This window comes from Branchiostoma floridae, chromosome 17 (assembly GCF_000003815.2).
Source record: "Branchiostoma floridae strain S238N-H82 chromosome 17, Bfl_VNyyK, whole genome shotgun sequence".
NCBI lineage: Eukaryota > Metazoa > Chordata > Leptocardii > Amphioxiformes > Branchiostomatidae > Branchiostoma > Branchiostoma floridae.
The window spans coordinates 9,722,753-9,739,672 of NC_049995.1; the positions used below are offsets into that span (position 1 = coordinate 9,722,753).

The 16,920-nt window shown below is 39.5% G+C and overlaps 3 protein-coding genes across 4 annotated transcripts in view; 1 reads left to right on the forward strand and 2 right to left on the reverse strand.

Moving 5' to 3' along the window:
• Positions 1 to 1,028, reverse strand: part of LOC118404579 (tetratricopeptide repeat protein 39C-like) — a 14,936-nt gene extending 13,908 nt beyond the window's left edge. Inside the window, exon 1 of the mRNA XM_035803757.1 lies at positions 725 to 1,028. Within this exon, the coding sequence (XP_035659650.1) occupies positions 725 to 855 (131 nt within the window). The 5' untranslated portion in view covers positions 856 to 1,028. The remainder of the gene's footprint in view (positions 1 to 724) is intronic.
• Positions 1,029 to 4,317: 3,289 nt separating this feature from the next.
• Positions 4,318 to 16,892, forward strand: LOC118405117 (nose resistant to fluoxetine protein 6-like). Of its 2 annotated transcripts, none has more exons than XM_035804522.1 (13): positions 4,318 to 4,717; positions 5,342 to 5,505; positions 8,747 to 8,825; positions 9,231 to 9,327; positions 9,781 to 9,871; positions 11,901 to 11,958; positions 13,041 to 13,208; positions 13,711 to 13,804; positions 14,414 to 14,515; positions 14,904 to 15,078; positions 15,752 to 15,832; positions 16,168 to 16,278; positions 16,809 to 16,892. In XM_035804522.1, exons 1-11 carry the CDS (start codon positions 4,447 to 4,449, stop codon positions 15,770 to 15,772), a joined length of 1,320 nt encoding a protein of 439 aa, XP_035660415.1. In that variant the 5' UTR covers positions 4,318 to 4,446; the 3' UTR covers positions 15,773 to 15,832; positions 16,168 to 16,278; positions 16,809 to 16,892. The 2 variants fall into 2 exon arrangements, with proteins under 2 accessions (XP_035660415.1, XP_035660416.1); XM_035804523.1 differs by having other exon boundaries at positions 16,816 to 16,892.
• LOC118405118 (tigger transposable element-derived protein 4-like) lies at positions 6,786 to 7,963 on the reverse strand. The gene has a single exon (XM_035804524.1). It carries the CDS (start codon positions 7,817 to 7,819, stop codon positions 7,073 to 7,075), a length of 747 nt encoding a protein of 248 aa, XP_035660417.1. The 5' UTR covers positions 7,820 to 7,963; the 3' UTR covers positions 6,786 to 7,072.
• Positions 16,893 to 16,920: the final 28 nt, after the last annotated feature.

Below are 16,920 nucleotides of genomic sequence, written 5' to 3' on the forward strand. Positions count from 1 at the left end.
TTGAACTTTGAATTAAACTGAAGAAACCACAGGGGACGAATGAGCTGTCTATCATTTTTCCAAAGTTGACGTGGGGGTCACATCGGGTCAAATTCTCGCATTAATAATGACAAAAAACATATTGCAAATGTATTTAGAGGGAAACTTTCACGCCTGGATATTGTGACTATGAGTCATCATGAAAAAAACACGACCCAAACGGCCAATTATGACTTCCAATTTAACACAAAAGGAGCAGTGTTTGGCGATAAGACTACAGCAGACACCGTAAACATGTCTTTTTGTTTGGACAACTCGCAGATGTGAGAAAAACAACCGGATATTGGATTGCTTCCTATCGATTCATAAACATCGATAACAATCACATGACGAACTGTCTTGTGTCAACACAAATTATATACGGTTGAAAACTTTGTCAACAATTCTTGTCTTCTTTTATCCAAGTCACTAGAATACAATCGTATTTTTGGAATGCTTTTCTTATTGTCATTTTTCGCCTGAAAAAAAAAGAAGAAATTAAAAGGGCTATACGCAACACCGTTTTTTTTTAGGTCAAAGAGCAAATACAAATCTTCCAACCGCTCTAGTAAAAATAAAAACGTTTTCCTTGCGCAAACAGTTGCGCAAACTAAATTTCACAAAGCAAATCGTTTCTGCGGTAAATTTGGAGTAAAAGAAATCGATGAATGTGGTTTGAAATAGGATTTTAAGGATGGCATTTTACCTGTATTTGTTGAAGAGCATATCTGACTCCTGAAAGCCGTTGTTCAGCATCAGGTTGATACCGGCAAGCGCGAGCCTTACGTCGTCAAACTCGATCGGTTCCATCCCGTTCTTCGCGAATCCTTCCGCCATCTTGTCTTAGAAGTGCCGGAAAATCTTAAGGGCTGAAGGAGGAGGCGTTACGTCGACGAGGAAGGCAAGACGGAAGAGAAATCTGAAAGTGTGTCAGCAGTTCTTGCTGAGATTCGTCGCCGGTTCCGCCATTTTTCATATGACCTCTCGTGATCCGTGATTTGGACGACTACATTATAATTTTGGGGAAGAAATACTACTTATGTATAGAAGAAAAAGGTAATGTCTAAATCATAAACAGCCCTTTAAAAACTATGAATATATATTTATTATTCTGATATTTACTTATGGTAGAAATATTTGAAGCACAACCAGTAGAAAGGTATTCAGTATTCAGAATATCTCCCCTATTTTGACAGAATTGGTATCACCAGGGTTAAAGGTGACAGAGTATTGACCTGATCACACATGACTTGGTGCAGACAAGAGAACCTCCTTGGTGCAGACAAATATTTGGCACAAAAACAGCTCAAAAGGTTGGTATATCTTAATGCATATGATTAGACAAGACGATGAGTTTTCAGACTGCATGACCAAGTGACTCTGATAACCCCAACATGTTCCGTTTGGTATACATTTCAGTTCAAAGCACTGCATGCACGAATACTTTGAGGTCTCATTGATGAGTTTCTTCTTCCCATAGACTTCTATGTTATAATTCGTGGTTTAAATGGACGCGTTTATAATGAAGCTTGGTGAAATTTCAGCAGATTTTTCATTCTATGTCGAGCACATTTACCCTATATCGTGGGAAAAAATTGCCAACGTAAACTAGCCATTGGAACTTTTTTTTATAGCAATTACAAACTACGATTAGTCAATCCCCAAAAAAGGCACTTTTTCGCTGCTGGTGTACAACCGCACCACTCAGAACCCACGACTGTGTACCTCCGACCTAGCGCGCGGCTGCAAAAATTTGCCTGCTAATTTCTTCAGTTACAAACAAGCTTTAACCAATCTAACTTTTGAGATCAGTTCCGCTGGCTGAAAGGGGATTTCTCACCGCTAAAATCATGCGTCCGTCCTTGGTCCGTGCAGCCGTTTATTTTTTGGCTCGGATCAATGAGACCTTGAGACGAACAACGAATAACATAGCCTAATGTATGATAGTACATGGACATTCAAATGTGGCATTGAATACCAATTAGGGCATTGATTAAATCTGCTATATGTCAATAGGCATTTTTTTTTGCTATAGACAACAAGGATTCTTATACTTGTATCAACGGGGAAAATTATCTAAAGTCAGACTACCAATAATGAACGCGTTGGCCAGGTGGACCTTATAGGAAAGCTAGCTGGCTGAAACCTCTCTATTGAACTCTACTACATATAGCACCCTACTCTATATGTAGAGACAGTCACTTGTGAGTTACACTGTTACTATGTACCTTTTAGAAATTGTAGGCTGCCTTAATTTGCAGCCACCATTTAAATTAGCATTCATATTTTCTAATTTCTTGTGTTACTTTTCAGAACATACAGTATTGAAATGGGGGACACAAACAAAGACAAAAAACAAAACAACGATATAGCACAATCAACATCAACCAGCAATGATGACAGCCTCTCACAAGACCAGAAAGACCGATCCTTTCTCAGAGAACGTTTCTTACACCTTCTTAAGGGTATCCAAGGAAACCGGACACACTTTAAGATGTACGAGAAGACGGAAGTCGACGCGACATTCCAACTGTCAGACATTGATGGTCAAAACTTTCTTGTGTCCAATCTTGAAACACCAATGGGGACACAACCACAGGCCATACTGAGATGTGCTGACATCATTTCCTGTTCTGTGGACTTGGGGACTGGAGAGCACAAAATTTGATGACGTCATTTCCTGTTCTGTGGACTTAGGGACCAGAGAGCTCAAAATTTGATGACATCATCTCATGTTCTGTGAGCTTGGGGACTGGAGAGCTCAAATTTTGATGACATCATTTACTGTTCTGTGGACTTGGGGACCAGAGAGAGCTCAAATTATGATGACATCATTTCCTGGTCTGTGGACTTTGGGACTAGAGAGCTCAAAATTTGATGACACCATCTCATGTTCTGTGAGCCTGGCGACTGGAGAGCTCAAATTGTGATGACATCCTTTCCTGTTCAAACCTGCAGCTGGGCAACTTAGTTGAGAGCTTAAGATATTTGAATAGTTGGATGCTTTTGATACGGATACACCTTGAAGTAGAAAGAACATAAGTTAAAAGAATAGAATGACTCGAAAACATTAATGACAGACAAATTAATGACAGATATACAAACTTTTCATAGGTTTAGAAATAATGGACCAATATGTGGTGGCAATAAAGTAATTATTGTCCATTTATATATACTTGTTGCAGTTGTGTGTTTTGTGTTAAATTGTGCCCTATAATTAAAAGGAGTAGGATACGTTTGATCAAGGAGGTTCTTGGTTTTGATATTGCGTACTGACGTCTTATACCGGATTTTTATAAGACGTCATTTGCGTCATGTTGGATCATGTGTGTAAGACTTAGGTCACATTTCCGAAACGGCTCCCCGGTCGGGATGTTGGTGGAAAGAAAAAAATAAAATTGTTTACCAAGAAATATACACAAATTGTGCTACTGACTACTTTTTTTTTACGTTCTGTGTGTTTCGTTGCCTTTCTTATCATATTTTTCGTTGTGAAAAGCCACCTGGCCTGGCCATGGGTTGGGAATTGGGACCTATGCATTAGAGGGGTACTAAACACTAGAAGGAGTGTTACTTTCCATTAGATTATGGATCAATAAATACATAATCTGACGACTTTTTTGCAGAATTCTACTTATTCTGATTTGTATACGTGTTTCTAAAACAATACGACACTCAATAAACCCATGCAGACCCTCTCCATGCATCTACTATACGTATCTTAGACACTGCCATTATCTTGAGTATTTCAGCATAAATGAGGGGAGATATATAAGCACACAAACAAGGCCAATTGTTTTCAATATATAAAAAAAGCATAACAATTGTTTTTCCCTTTATAGTCTCTAAATTGGTTTTGTAATATAACTTTTGTCACACCTTGTCATGCTAAAGACCGATATTGCTCTATTACATTAAAAGGGTAACGTTACTTGTCAAGTTTAGAATACTAGTTATATTTACATGCACACAGAACTAGTGGGTACTTTATCGTATAATATAAAGTGTTACACATTTTTAACAGAACTTATATCTATCAAAAATTGCATTCTCATAGAATTCCTTCAAACACATCAACATGTAGCCTGTGTTTACACAATCTCTCGCTGGATGGAGTTAATTACATCCTCCCCGATCGTAGAGTCGGCCGCTAGGGGCGCGATTTTAGTCAGGCAAACCAACATGCTGCTGTAATGTAATCATCCACCAATAAGATCGCTTGAAAAGATTCAATAAGTATTCAAGCTACATTTACATATCTATGCAACGATTGGCTTCCACGTGATTTCAGCCATACGTTCCCTTGCACACGGTACATAAAACACCATGGAACAGCTTTTGCTTCGGTTCTCTCAAAAGTGACCATATTTGCTTTATGATATCTCCGTAACAATTCAGTTGTTGTTGGTGGTGTTTGCCTTTAAAAGCATGAAGTTACTGATTGGTATCTGTCTTCTTTTGGTGGCATTTCGAGCGGTAAATGCTCGAAATGTTTGGAGTCAGCAGATCGAAAACTTCTACCATCTTGTGGGGAAAATTGAAGCCGCTCTGCAAAGAGAAGCGTTGGAAATTTTGAGCAGCTTGGACTTGAAGTGGCATGAAGAAATTTGGACCAATGCCAACATGAGTCGGCAGTGTGAGGAGGACATGTTGAAGTTTCGGAAGGATCTGTTTCATCGGGAGAACTACGCTCTACATAGTAAGTAATGCCTGTAACTCGTACTAAGGTTCTAGAGACCTTCTTTTCGTTTTGTGTTTAACTGAAAATGACAACGGTTGGACTATAATATAAATAGGCATGCATTTACATCCAATTTGTGTCTGGTATACATGTTTTTTATTGATGCCGTGGTAATTATAATTTGAATCCCCAGTATCCATATTGGCGTGGTTCTATAAGCAATGACATATTCATGTGCTTTGCGGGCTTATAAGCTCTTTCGAAGATCTTCACTTCGAGTGTGTGAACAACAGAATATTCTTGGTAGTACATTGTATGTCAAAGGCCAAGGCCCAACAGACGTAAACAGTCTCGTCTCGGCCATTGTTTTGATTTCCTTAACAATGTCCAGAACGTAAAAGCGCCTGCAAAATGGCGGAATGTTTACGTTTAGGGGGCCTCCACCTTTGACATATTACCCAGAACTCCTGCCATCCGAACATGCGAAGTGAACTCTGCGACATATATTTAGACAATGGTCGAACGCGACTGTACACGTCTGAGGGGCATTCAGCTTTGACATATTACCCAGGATTCCTCTCGCCCACACAAGCGCACTGAAATCTGTGAAAGGGTTTATTGATAACCATTTCCATCTCACAGTGCTAGACGCCTGTGGAAAACCTCCGAGTGGCATTCTGACTGGCAACCTGAACTGGCCCGGCAGTTACTCCCAGTGCGTCAAAGTGACCAAAGAAGAGAACAACATCACGTTCGACGGGAAGTACTTCATGGCAAATTTGGTTCTTACCGAAAGCAACAACCAGGTAAGATTTTTGACACAGTCCCTTTTTGGTTGAAATGCTTTATTTTTTGTCACGATTATTTTCTGAAATCATAGAAATTGAATGATTATTAAAACTCAGTTGTAGATTCTTGTAGATGAAGGAATATCCTCGCTCTCACCACATATAAAGATATTTTGCTTCGAGATGCATTTAAACCTGTCTATAGGGGTCACTCAAGGGACTGTCAAAATTTGACCGCTATGGGCAGGTGGCCCCTATAGGCAATACAGCCATTTGACCACCGGCAATAAGTGACAAGACAGTCATCTTCCACTGAGATACTGAGTCTTTATTGTCATATATACAAGATTAGTTTAATAAGTTTAACTTGATTTGACTTACCTTAATAAGCTTTATGAAACACTGGATACATTTGCATTACTACCACTTCTACAATACTGTAACTGCTCCTTTATTTCTGTAGAAGAACATTAACAGAGAAGACATTAACTGAATGAAGACCTTTATTGCACATTTTTTATTTATTTTTTATTTATTTGAACTTCACCATATGTGTTTACAAAATGGTAGGGAGGCAAAAACAGGTACTTTGTAACCTTTACTAGTTGCCTCCCGTGCAACTAAATTATACAATAATAGAAAAATAATCATAATGATAACGAATAATAACAATTGTACAATCAAATAATAATGATTGTGTCAACGACAATAAAAGCAAATATACAATAATATCAAATACAAAGAAATAAATCATAGAAATAATGGTAAGATGAAATATGAAATATCTAGAAAGGTGTACAACTGGGACACTGACAGTGGGTGACCCAAGTACATACATGTACGTCGTTGGAGTTAAATCTGTCGTTGGTAAGAGAGAGATAGTGAACTAGGATTGCTTTCTTAAAGGTATTAATTGTAACAACTGGGGAAAGTTGTAGAGTTCTAATGTTGAGGGGTAAAGCGTTCCAGATGTGAACGATTCTTTGGAAGAAATAGTTTTTAAACGTAGTGGTGAGACCATTTTTGCCCCACTGGGCTAAGTACAGGTCACACGGTAAGAACCACATATATGTAACAATGGAAACAATCATACACATCTATATATGTAGATGTGCGTCTAATCTATTCTAGGACATTCGACTTCCTCTCGCTTCTTGGTAATTGTATAAATGTAGCTAGCTGTATAGTTGGTTAGAGTTGGTTTATCAAAAGCTGTCAGGAATATAAATTTCTCTTTACTATTCAAGTATCTAAAGTGGGGATATCTACTTAACACATAGTCAAATAAAATGCTCTTATCGCTAACAAAGGACAATCCATAGTAAAATGTACTTCATCTTCTACTTTCCCTAAACTAAGTCTCTCTTTTTCTTTAGTAATTAACAATAAGACCCACTTATAGCCTCAAATAAGTTCAATTGCAATAATAGTCACAATGTACATTGGGTTGGAAGTTTGGAACTGTCCGCGCGTACCCATAATAAGGATTATGCATGAACCATGAATGAAATTTGGACCAGATTTCACATTCCAGGAGTTTGGAACAATTGTATGACTACAATTTCTTGAAGAATGTGTCCAAGGTCTAGGTTGTCTGCTTGGCCTGAGCCCTCCTCTTATTCCAAGTTTCACAGGACACGTCATCTAGGTCGTGGAGGAGTACCAGACCCTCCCCAAAACCCTCCTTCAAACAGAAGTGCTTCATCTTTTGGATACATTCCATGAACATGGAAAAGTTCTCAAGTCCACCTTCTTCCTCGTCATCGTCCTCCTCATCGTCAGTGTCGCCATCCTTCTCCTTCTCTGCATGGAGCTGCTGCAGGTTGGCTGAGACTGGTTGGTTCCAGTCCGTCCCAGTGGTGTCACAGGTGGCCAGTCCCCCCACCACGATTTTGTCCACACCGGCGCTTTGCCCGACCATCGTGCTTCGTCCAATGTTGTGCCGCTTCTTGAAACTCTCCAGCCACCCGTTGGAAGCTTTGAACTCTGTCACGCCGAGCTCCTTCGCGAACTTCCGCGCGGCTTCCTGTAGCATGGGCCCTGAACATGTGACGAGTCGGGTTGTGGTGTCGCGGTAGAACTCCCAGCACAGTCGGTTGATTTCCTCATTGCCGGTGTTGCAGGTCCTTCTCTTCTTGCCGGTCGGGGCGTTGTTCTCGAAGTCCTCAAGATGCTCTTGTTTTCTCTTTACGATACGCTGGATCTGAGTCCGGCCGACACCGAAATCAGCCGCTAGCTGACGGGACGACTTGCCGTTCTCGGAACGTCGGATGACCTCGATTTTCTGTAGCAACGTCAATGCGTGTCTCTTGGGAGTCGAAGCCTTCGCCATCGTACGTCTGAATCAAAACTGACAGACATTTGCTTGGTTCTATTGTCTTTTATACAGTTGGAATTGTCTGAACACAGAAGTCAGCGCCGCCATTTTCCTTTGTTTCTCAATCAGTCAGCTTTGGTCACCACGCGAGTCACCAGCAACTTTGCCAATCGAATCGACGTGTCGTGTAAATGCCGCTAGTTGTCGGCAAAGATTTGACGTTTAATCAATACTGATCACAAGTTCATAATCATTTCTAAGTGTGAAACCGCCACCAACAACTCTCCTTTGTTTATGAAGGCTTGGCTGGACTTGTCTGCATAATGCAGTGCATGTGCCATTATTCCGAGATGGTCACGACGAAATAAAACTTTCTCTACTAGGATTATTTCTTTGACAAAAATCCAACGTAGTTACTAGTGTAGCTTCCACATACATTAATTTCATTTAATTAATTTCAATCGTTTTTATACACTGTACTGGTAATTCCATGGAAAGGGATGGTCACTAGAATTGAGGGTCTACAGTCCCCAATTGAAACCCGAAATAAACTGGGATGAACCCCTCTTAATTGTATGTCGCGCACGCTGGAATGAAAGCTGCAATGTTATTTTGTTGTCTCCGTTCAAGATTAGCACATATTTTTGCTCAGTTTTTTTCTCATTTTTTTCTTCCTTTCCAAATACATAAGGTCAGTGACCTGGAACAGACGGCTGTTACCATGGTAACTGGGAAAGTAGCAGACACCTCGTGGTGTTCGATTACACAATGTAGCAAGTGGCAGGACAGGGTTGGAGAGGCTGGTCACCATATACTAGTACAATGTATATCATTGTCTTTGAGTATCAATTAACAGCTACAGCATTTTGTTAGGCTAGTCCATGTGAAGTTAAACATTAGCATTTGTTTGCAAATGCAACATTTTTATTGTTTTTTTTCCAGACCAACATCCCAATGAAACTAGGCCTGTGCGTCCCTAGTTCGTGCACTGAGAATGACGTCATTTTGCAGATAGAAAACAGTAAGTAATATGTTGTAATCATGGGATATATCTTATGCTACTCAACGTTTTTACGGAACAAGTATAAAACCGTTTCTTTTTTGTTTGTTTGTGTATGTGTTTATCAAATTTAAAGCTGCACATAAAATGTATACTTGACGAATGAATTGTATTAAAAGAATGGGGTTTAAGTGAATGGATTGGAAAATGCTTGCATTATCTATTTTCTTTTTTGTTAACCATTATTCCAGATCTCTTTATCTGTTTGTTTCTGATGATGTGTCAAAACTGTACTGTTGAAATGTTATCCAAAATGGATACATGACGTTTAGAGTGAAAGAATGAACCTTGAATCAATAGAATAGGTTTGAAAATGACTTTTTTATTTATTCATTAATCTATGTTTTTTACTTACCGTTATTCTAGATCTCTTTGTCTGGTCAATGGTTAATTGGAGAGTCCTAAAAGTTACTGCGTACTTACCGGAAGTCGCACCAATTAATCCATGGACAGTGGCTGCGATGTAAGAATTTCGTTGCGTTCTTAACCGCGCAGCCTTTCTTTGTGTAATACATGTTGGAGTTAATATAATTTCACCAAGCAGTGACTACATTTTAAAGGTAAACACACGTATATCCAAATTTTCGATGGCTATCAGTTCATATTGTTCACGGAGGACCTAGTTCTCGCGAGAGTTGCGAGAACGAGGTCGAGACTTGCGTGGATCTTCTGCCCCTTACCTCGCCTCCTTATTATTTTTTACGGAATAGGGGTACGTGTGTGTATACCTGTATGAAAATTCTATCAAATGGGCACATACGTGACTAATAAATCTCTTCAACGATGTCGGAGTTGTTTTGTTTTTTAAATTGATACTTGTTACCAATCGAACGACGTGGTGTTTCTACGTATGTACGGTTTATGTGTATTTACCAACGGAAACAATTTCTGCGTTGTGATAAAATCTTTTCTGCAGTTTAATCTGTGCGGCAATTTGCATATTGCAACTGGTTGGTACGACATATGATGTCATGGTTGTACGACATCGGAAAGCAGCCACCGAAAAGGTGCGTTATTGTCGCTTTATGATTAATCAGTGAGTTTTTCTAGACTAATTAGGTGGTAACAGCCTCAAGTTTTAGTAGTAATTTCGCTCTACTGCATCGCTGTAGAAGCCAGTTAATTGCACAATGGATTAACGCACACTTCTGTTAACTGCACGGAATCCCAAAATCCCAAAACGGTGTGGTCCAGCTGGATAACTTCGCATAATTGCACCAGCTGGATAATTCTACGAAATTCACTGGCAAACAGGCCGTGCAATTAAGAGGCTTCTACTGTATATTGAAAACGTTTAGTACATGTAACGCTAGTTCGCCTTTATCTGCGGGTAACCTATAACTGTTGTATGTATTTAACCCTATTCAGACCGGGCTTTTTTGGTCATCCCTGGACCGGGGGGGGGGGGGGGCTTTTGAGGCCCTCCACTTCTAAGTCCTCTAACTCTTGAACGACGTGCCGTAGGGCCACCAATTTTTTAGGACATGATATCAACACAATATCTGACGAGAATGTGACGTTGGACGTTACGTTGACGTAAGATGACGTAATTATGACGTCATCAATTTGATTACATTGGCCGGACCCATGAAAAAAGGGTATTCTCAGAAAACTTCAAGTTATACTACAAAAATGTAGCAACAAGTGCAGATAACAGAATAATAATGTTTATTACGACTTGTATTGCCAATAGCAACATCGATGACGTCATTATGACGTCATAAAATGACGTCATGCACATCTAAGATACGAGTTAGGCTCCGCCATATTATATCCAACACCTTGAATTTTTTAAACTACTTTTTTTGCAACAAATAATCACAAAGGGGAATGGAAATAGACTAAATTCATTCATTTAGATGGTTTTTGATGAAAAAATACCAGGTAGTTACAAGTTTTAAGGGATAATTAGCTTGTTATTCTTGATGTTGCCATACGGTCCGCCATCTTGTTTTTTGGGCTGATGTCGTCATCAAATTAGCATAATTTATGCATATATAATCATGAAAGATATGCTAAATAATATAAGATTTTATTTATGTAACAAAATAACAGTATTATAGCAAATAAATGTGAAAAATACATTGTTAGAACCAAAAATAGTGATTTTTGGCAAAACTGCCTGTCAGCAAACTGTCAGCAAAATATTGAAAATTTGTCAAACTTCGTATAATTGTTGCCAACAATATTTTAGGAAAACTTACCAAATTTGGTGGCTTTAGCGTAAGGCGTTCTGGCGTTATAGGACATCGAAGTTGGCGCGGCCCTCAAAAGACCCCCCCCCCCCCGGTCTGAATAGGGTTACGAACAAGGTATCATTTGGGGACAAAAAATCGACGGGCGGTACAGAATACAAACTGCAGAATTTTGGAAATTAAGTGCACTTCAAAAACACCGTCCGTTGACTAGTTCGATATACCTAAACCCCATTTTGTCCATACAACGGATATAGTTTAACCAGCGGATAATGGCGAAGTCGTGTTACCAACTATACTTAGAGAGCACGGCTAGGGTTGAATTATGTTATCATATTGACAGAGCATCTTAGGGGGTGGCTACCAGACACCATCGTGCAAAACAACTTGAAAACTGGATATATGAGAAATTCTTGTACACAACGAAAATTAAACTTACTTGCTTATGGTTTCGGTGTCTATCAGACACCTTCTTTAGAGCTTCTGACTGGGGTCTGCTTCTCGCCGCTATATGTAGCCAATGTAGGTGGCGCGCTTTTGCGACGAGAAGATTATCCCAAACGTGTCCAAGTTTGTATCCCCCTCGTCCCGATTCATCACTGGGGTTGACTTTCTTTCTGAAAAGCACTACCTACATCGGCTACATATAGGGGCGAGAAGCAGAACTTCAGTCAGAAGCTCTGAGGAAGGTGTCTCATAGACACCGAAACGTAAGCAAGTAAGTTTGATTTTGGTTGTGTACAAGAATTCTCCTTTATCCTATATTCTACCAACCTGATAATATTATTTTCGGAACTTGAAAACTGTTAACTGAACACACGATTTGTGTTGCTTTCATTAGACTCCAGAAGCAATTGCAAACGGCGCCAAATCACATGAAGTTAGTCCCGGACAAGAAGGTAACGACACACTTTGTAAAAACAACTTGTTTGTATTCGAACAAAGTGAAACAATCGTCAATAAGACATAGGAATTTTCTTTTACACAACCAGTTTTTCTCACCTGCTGACATTTCGATGTCTGTCAGACATCTTCCTCAGAGCTTCTAACTGGAATTCTGCTTCTCGCCGCTACATGTAGCCGATGTAGGTGGCGCTTTTGCGGCGTGAAGAACACTATCCCAAACGTGGCTCAGCTTGTCTCGGCTACATATAGCGGCGAGAAGCAGAACTCGGCTCCGAGGAAGATGTCTGATAGACATCGAAACGTCAGCAGGTGAGAAAAACTGGTTGTGTAAAAGAAAACTCCTATGTCCTATGATCTACCAACCTGATGAAATTATTTTCGGAAATCGTCAATAAGGTGTGAACGTAGGAAGAACATATCTGTGATAAGTTTTCCTATGAATCCTAATAAGCAGCATCACTGTAATGCCTCTATATGCTTACATTATGCACGCCGCTGTGTACATTAGGCTATTATATAATAACGATTCGTTTTGTTATCATGTTGTTGTAGCGTTTACTGTAGTGCAGGACTATTGGTATTATTTCAGCTTTGTTTTTGTTGTTGCCTTTTTTCAATATGTAAATCCCTAGACTGATTGAAAAAAAGGTAAATTTGTTTGTTTTGTCCTGGTTAGATAAATAAAAGGAAAGTGAAAGGTTTTATGGAACTCTTATTAAAAGGGCGAAATCCCCATAGCCCTTTATCAAGCTACTCAAACACCAAAATTCTATACCATTAGACTTGTCCAATGGTATTGTGTGCGAGTAAGAAAAAGTACGTCTACTTGTTTTTTATGACCAAGCCATTAACATAATCATAATCTATAATCTCTCTCTATAGTATTGTGTGCGAATAAAGAAAACTGCTCATATCTACAATGATACGTAACATTCAACCTAAGATCTGACTGGCTATAGGCTATAGATGAAAGATGAAGGTGTAAGAAAGAAGAAGGAAACACGAGCAAAAACAATTTGTTTTTCTGTATCAGGAAAAGCATAACTGCATGGCATTGTATCATCTTTCAATGTAGGTATTTCATGTCGATTGCTCTTGGCCTTCTCCGTCTATAACAACATCGAGAAGCTTCTCAGTACCAAGCAGTCACCTGACAGTATCACCTGTCTACACGGCATCCGCTTCCTCAGTCTTACCTGGATCGTCTTGGGACACACCTATTACTTCTCACTCGAATCTGTTGGTAAGTATTAACGCCATATATAATTTTTCGTTAAGCTGCGGTCCCAAATGCAGCGTAGCTAGGCAGGGATGTAACCTCGAATGGGCACCGAAACGACAAATTTGTCCCGGTGGACTGCCGGATTCTTAGGGTGTACCTCACGACTTGTATACGGTGTCTATTTGTTGCCGGGGCCCGGGTTCATTTTAAGCCCGACTTAAATTCAACCCGGGGCTCTGTCGGGCACCAAAATACCCTGCGAGCCACAGGTGCCCCACAGGCCAACAAAGGATGCACGTTCGAAAGTGAAAAAAAAAAAAAAAACGGCCCGTGAACTGCCCGGCAAAACCCCACTATATTCCAATTTGGACCGTAGCTTTAACGGGAAATTTACCTGGAACAAAAAACTGTAAAAGATAAAAAATGATCTAATTATACGTTTTGTAAAGAAGATAGACCAAGGTGTGTTTTATCTTTTTTTATTTGTAAGTAACTAATTTCTTTATTTTCTTTTTTTTTCTAGATAATCCATTGGCTGTATTTGAAATAAGCAAAACGTTCACATTTCAAGTTGTTCTTGAGACCATGTTGGCGGTGGACACCTTCTTTCTTGTCAGGCGAGTATAGTTATTTCTTCTGTTTGCTAGCACTGTCAAATATGTCCATAGTGACTGCTCAAAGACAAAGAATTTAGCGAAAATGATCACAGTAGGCATGTGGCTTCTTTGGGAAGCGTTTCATGTGTTAATGTGAATGAAGGAAATAATCTATGCGATACCGCTGAAAAGGGGGTCACAATCGCCAAGTGGTCTTCTTGCAGATGTGATCACTAGTTACCGTTTGACTAGGTATATGATTTTTTTTGCTGATGTGTTCTTTGCTGATGTGTTCTTCTATCTCCTCTCTTCTCCTTCTGTCACGCAATACAACAGGCAACCACGCAATACTTGTCTATATTCAAATATACTTTTCTTAAAAATGGTCATTTTACTTGCTATTTTATTCCATTGCCATTTTATCAGAAAAAAATGAACAAAAACAAATCGAAGTTGTCAAAAACAATTGCGCATGTTCAATTGTAGGCCAAAACGTTTAAAAGAATATGTTTAATCAGGTTAAACCTCGTCTAGTCTATTTCGAGCCATTAAAACATAATTAACATATGATTATGATATGCATAAATCAACTCATAACACAAATAACAGTTATCATTAATATTTATCTAGCGGGCTGCTGATGACATACCTCTTGCTCATACGATTGGAGGAGGGCATTGGAGACGGACATTCAATCAAATTTGGGATGCTGTACCTCGTAAGGTACATCAGGTAAGGTCTCCCTGTTCATGTCGTCATGATTCCTATTCATCATCTCTCTTACATAATCATCATAACCATCATCATCATCACCACAATAATTAGCATCATCATCACCATTAGCATCACCATCACTATCGCCACCATTATCATCATCATTATTATCATCATCATCACCATCATCACCATTAGCATCGTCATCGTCATCATCACCATCATCACCATTAGCATCATCATCATCACCATCACCATCATTATCATCACCACCATCATCATCACCATCATTATCATCACCACCATCATCACCATTAGCATCATTACCACAATCACCATCACCATAATCACCATTGCACCATTGTTATCGTGCCATTGACTATATTTCCCTTTCTTTACGTCCAAGGCTAACTCCTGCATTACTGTTTGTGATGATGGTGACGACTTGGATGCTTCCCGAGCTGTTTATGGGACCCCTGTGGCACTCAGGCCAGCCATGGGACACTTTTGAGAGCGGTTGCTGGGAGAACTGGTGGACGAACATCCTCTACATCAACAACATCGTCCATATTGACCATACCGTAAGGCTGACATTACTTACCATACCGTAAGACAGCAAGGGATCTGTCTAACCTCCATAAAGGCCTCTTTGGGGGGTCTTGTACTTTTTTTGTGCTAGTATGCTGGGTTTTTTTATTGTAATTTGTTCCAATTAACTAAACTGATTTAAAATCGCAACACAGCACATAGTATTGCAGTAAAGGTATATATTGTAGGAATTTAGCAATCAAATAATAAAAACAAAGTTTTGGGTTGTTTTTCAACATTTTGAGTCGACTCGAGAGTGTCTAGTGGTTCACAGTAATTTTTTTTTACTTAAGTCTGAGAAGATGAACCGAATATGCGTAATATTATGCGTAAAAATGTCAATCTGAGTGCAGATTTTAGAATTGAAAATATTTGCAGTTAATTTCGATGCGAAAATTCTACAACTCCGACATTTCAAATGGTTCAGGCAAAGAATCCGCTACGGAGGCTACCGTTTTATGCCTATTCTCCAGTTACACATATTCAAACGGAGACGAGAAAGGATACCCATTTAGTCACGTTTGGGACCCAAATCTTCTTGCCGCAGCGCCACCTACTGGCGAGATGTAGGCCCAGTCATTGTTGTCGCAAGAAAGGTACTAGGCGGTCTACCGTAACGTTAGAAGATAGATTTCTTTGCAAACCATTATTATTTCTTGTATGTAGTGCATCGGCTGGCCTTGGTAACTTGGCTAACGATATGCAGTTCTTCATCATCGGTGTTCCCATAGTCTATGTTCTCTACAGGTGAGAGTTTAGTTAGTGTGGCACTCTTAACAGTTTATAAAACAGGAATTGGAAGTTCCTAACCGTAATGATAAATATGTATATGACACACTATTGTCACGACAAAAAATAAAGTCATAAACAACCATTAAGTATTTTATCATGTTTGTAAATTACTGTTTTTGTTCATAGCCACGTGCTGATACATCTCTTGCGCATTACGGCGGCCATTTTGAATGTCCGAGGGTCATCCGGGATCATGCACCAAAACGAGGCTACATTTGTTGCATGATCACATTGTTATTATGTTATATGAAAGAAAAATGATAACAATATTTTTTTCTGTTGTTCTATAGGTGTTGGTATGCTGGTCTTGCCATAAAACTGCTGCTCCTAGTCGCCAACTTCGTAGCCACAGCCGTGGTAGTAGCAGAGTATGACGTAAGGGCGGACTTTTTCCTAACAGAGTGAGTGTCCCACAATGGGCTATGTATATCAACCAATCTGTTGTTCAACCAATCTGCTGTTTAACCAATCTGTTGTTCAACCACCTGTTGTTCCTATGTATATCAACCAATCTGCTTTTTAGCATGAAAGTTCATCGGTGTTGGTAGAATACATTATGGAATTTGCTAAACTTTCTTTCCAACACGAATTAATATAAGGACTTACCCTAAATTTATGACCCCCTCCTGCAAAAGTGGCGTGTTCCTGACATCACTGCTGGAGATAGGGTCATTCTGTGAACGAGGTCGACGGAGTTGACCGAAAATTTAGGGTAAATCCCTATATCAATTCATGTTGGAAAGAAAGTTTAGCAAATTCCATAACAATCTGCTTTTCCTATGTATATCAACCAATCTGTTGTCACCTTCGCCAAAGGTAACAAGAATGCCTCTAGGGTTGACATTTGTAAATTCGAGTTCTTCAGTGTGATGACTGTATCGTGTATGAATAATCACACACTCGTCTTTTACCATATTTTCTGTTCGCCAAGCGTACAGCACAGACAAAAGCGGCACGATGATATTTACAAGCACTACTACATCAAGCCATGGTTCGCATCGATCCTTTAGTCGTCTCGCCCAGATAAATGAAGCCCAGCTGCA

Coding starts and splice junctions, on each gene's coding strand:
- LOC118405117 (XM_035804522.1), top strand. CDS start 4,447: ATGAAGTTACTGATTGGTATCTGTCTTCTTTTGGTGGCATTTCGAGCG. Junction 13,209..13,710: donor CTTCTCACTCGAATCTGTTG/GTAAGTATTAAC, acceptor TTTTTTTTCTAG/ATAATCCATTGGCTGTATTT. Junction 14,516..14,903: donor TACCTCGTAAGGTACATCAG/GTAAGGTCTCCC, acceptor TTTACGTCCAAG/GCTAACTCCTGCATTACTGT.
- LOC118405118 (XM_035804524.1), bottom strand. CDS start 7,819: ATGGCGAAGGCTTCGACTCCCAAGAGACACGCATTGACGTTGCTACAG.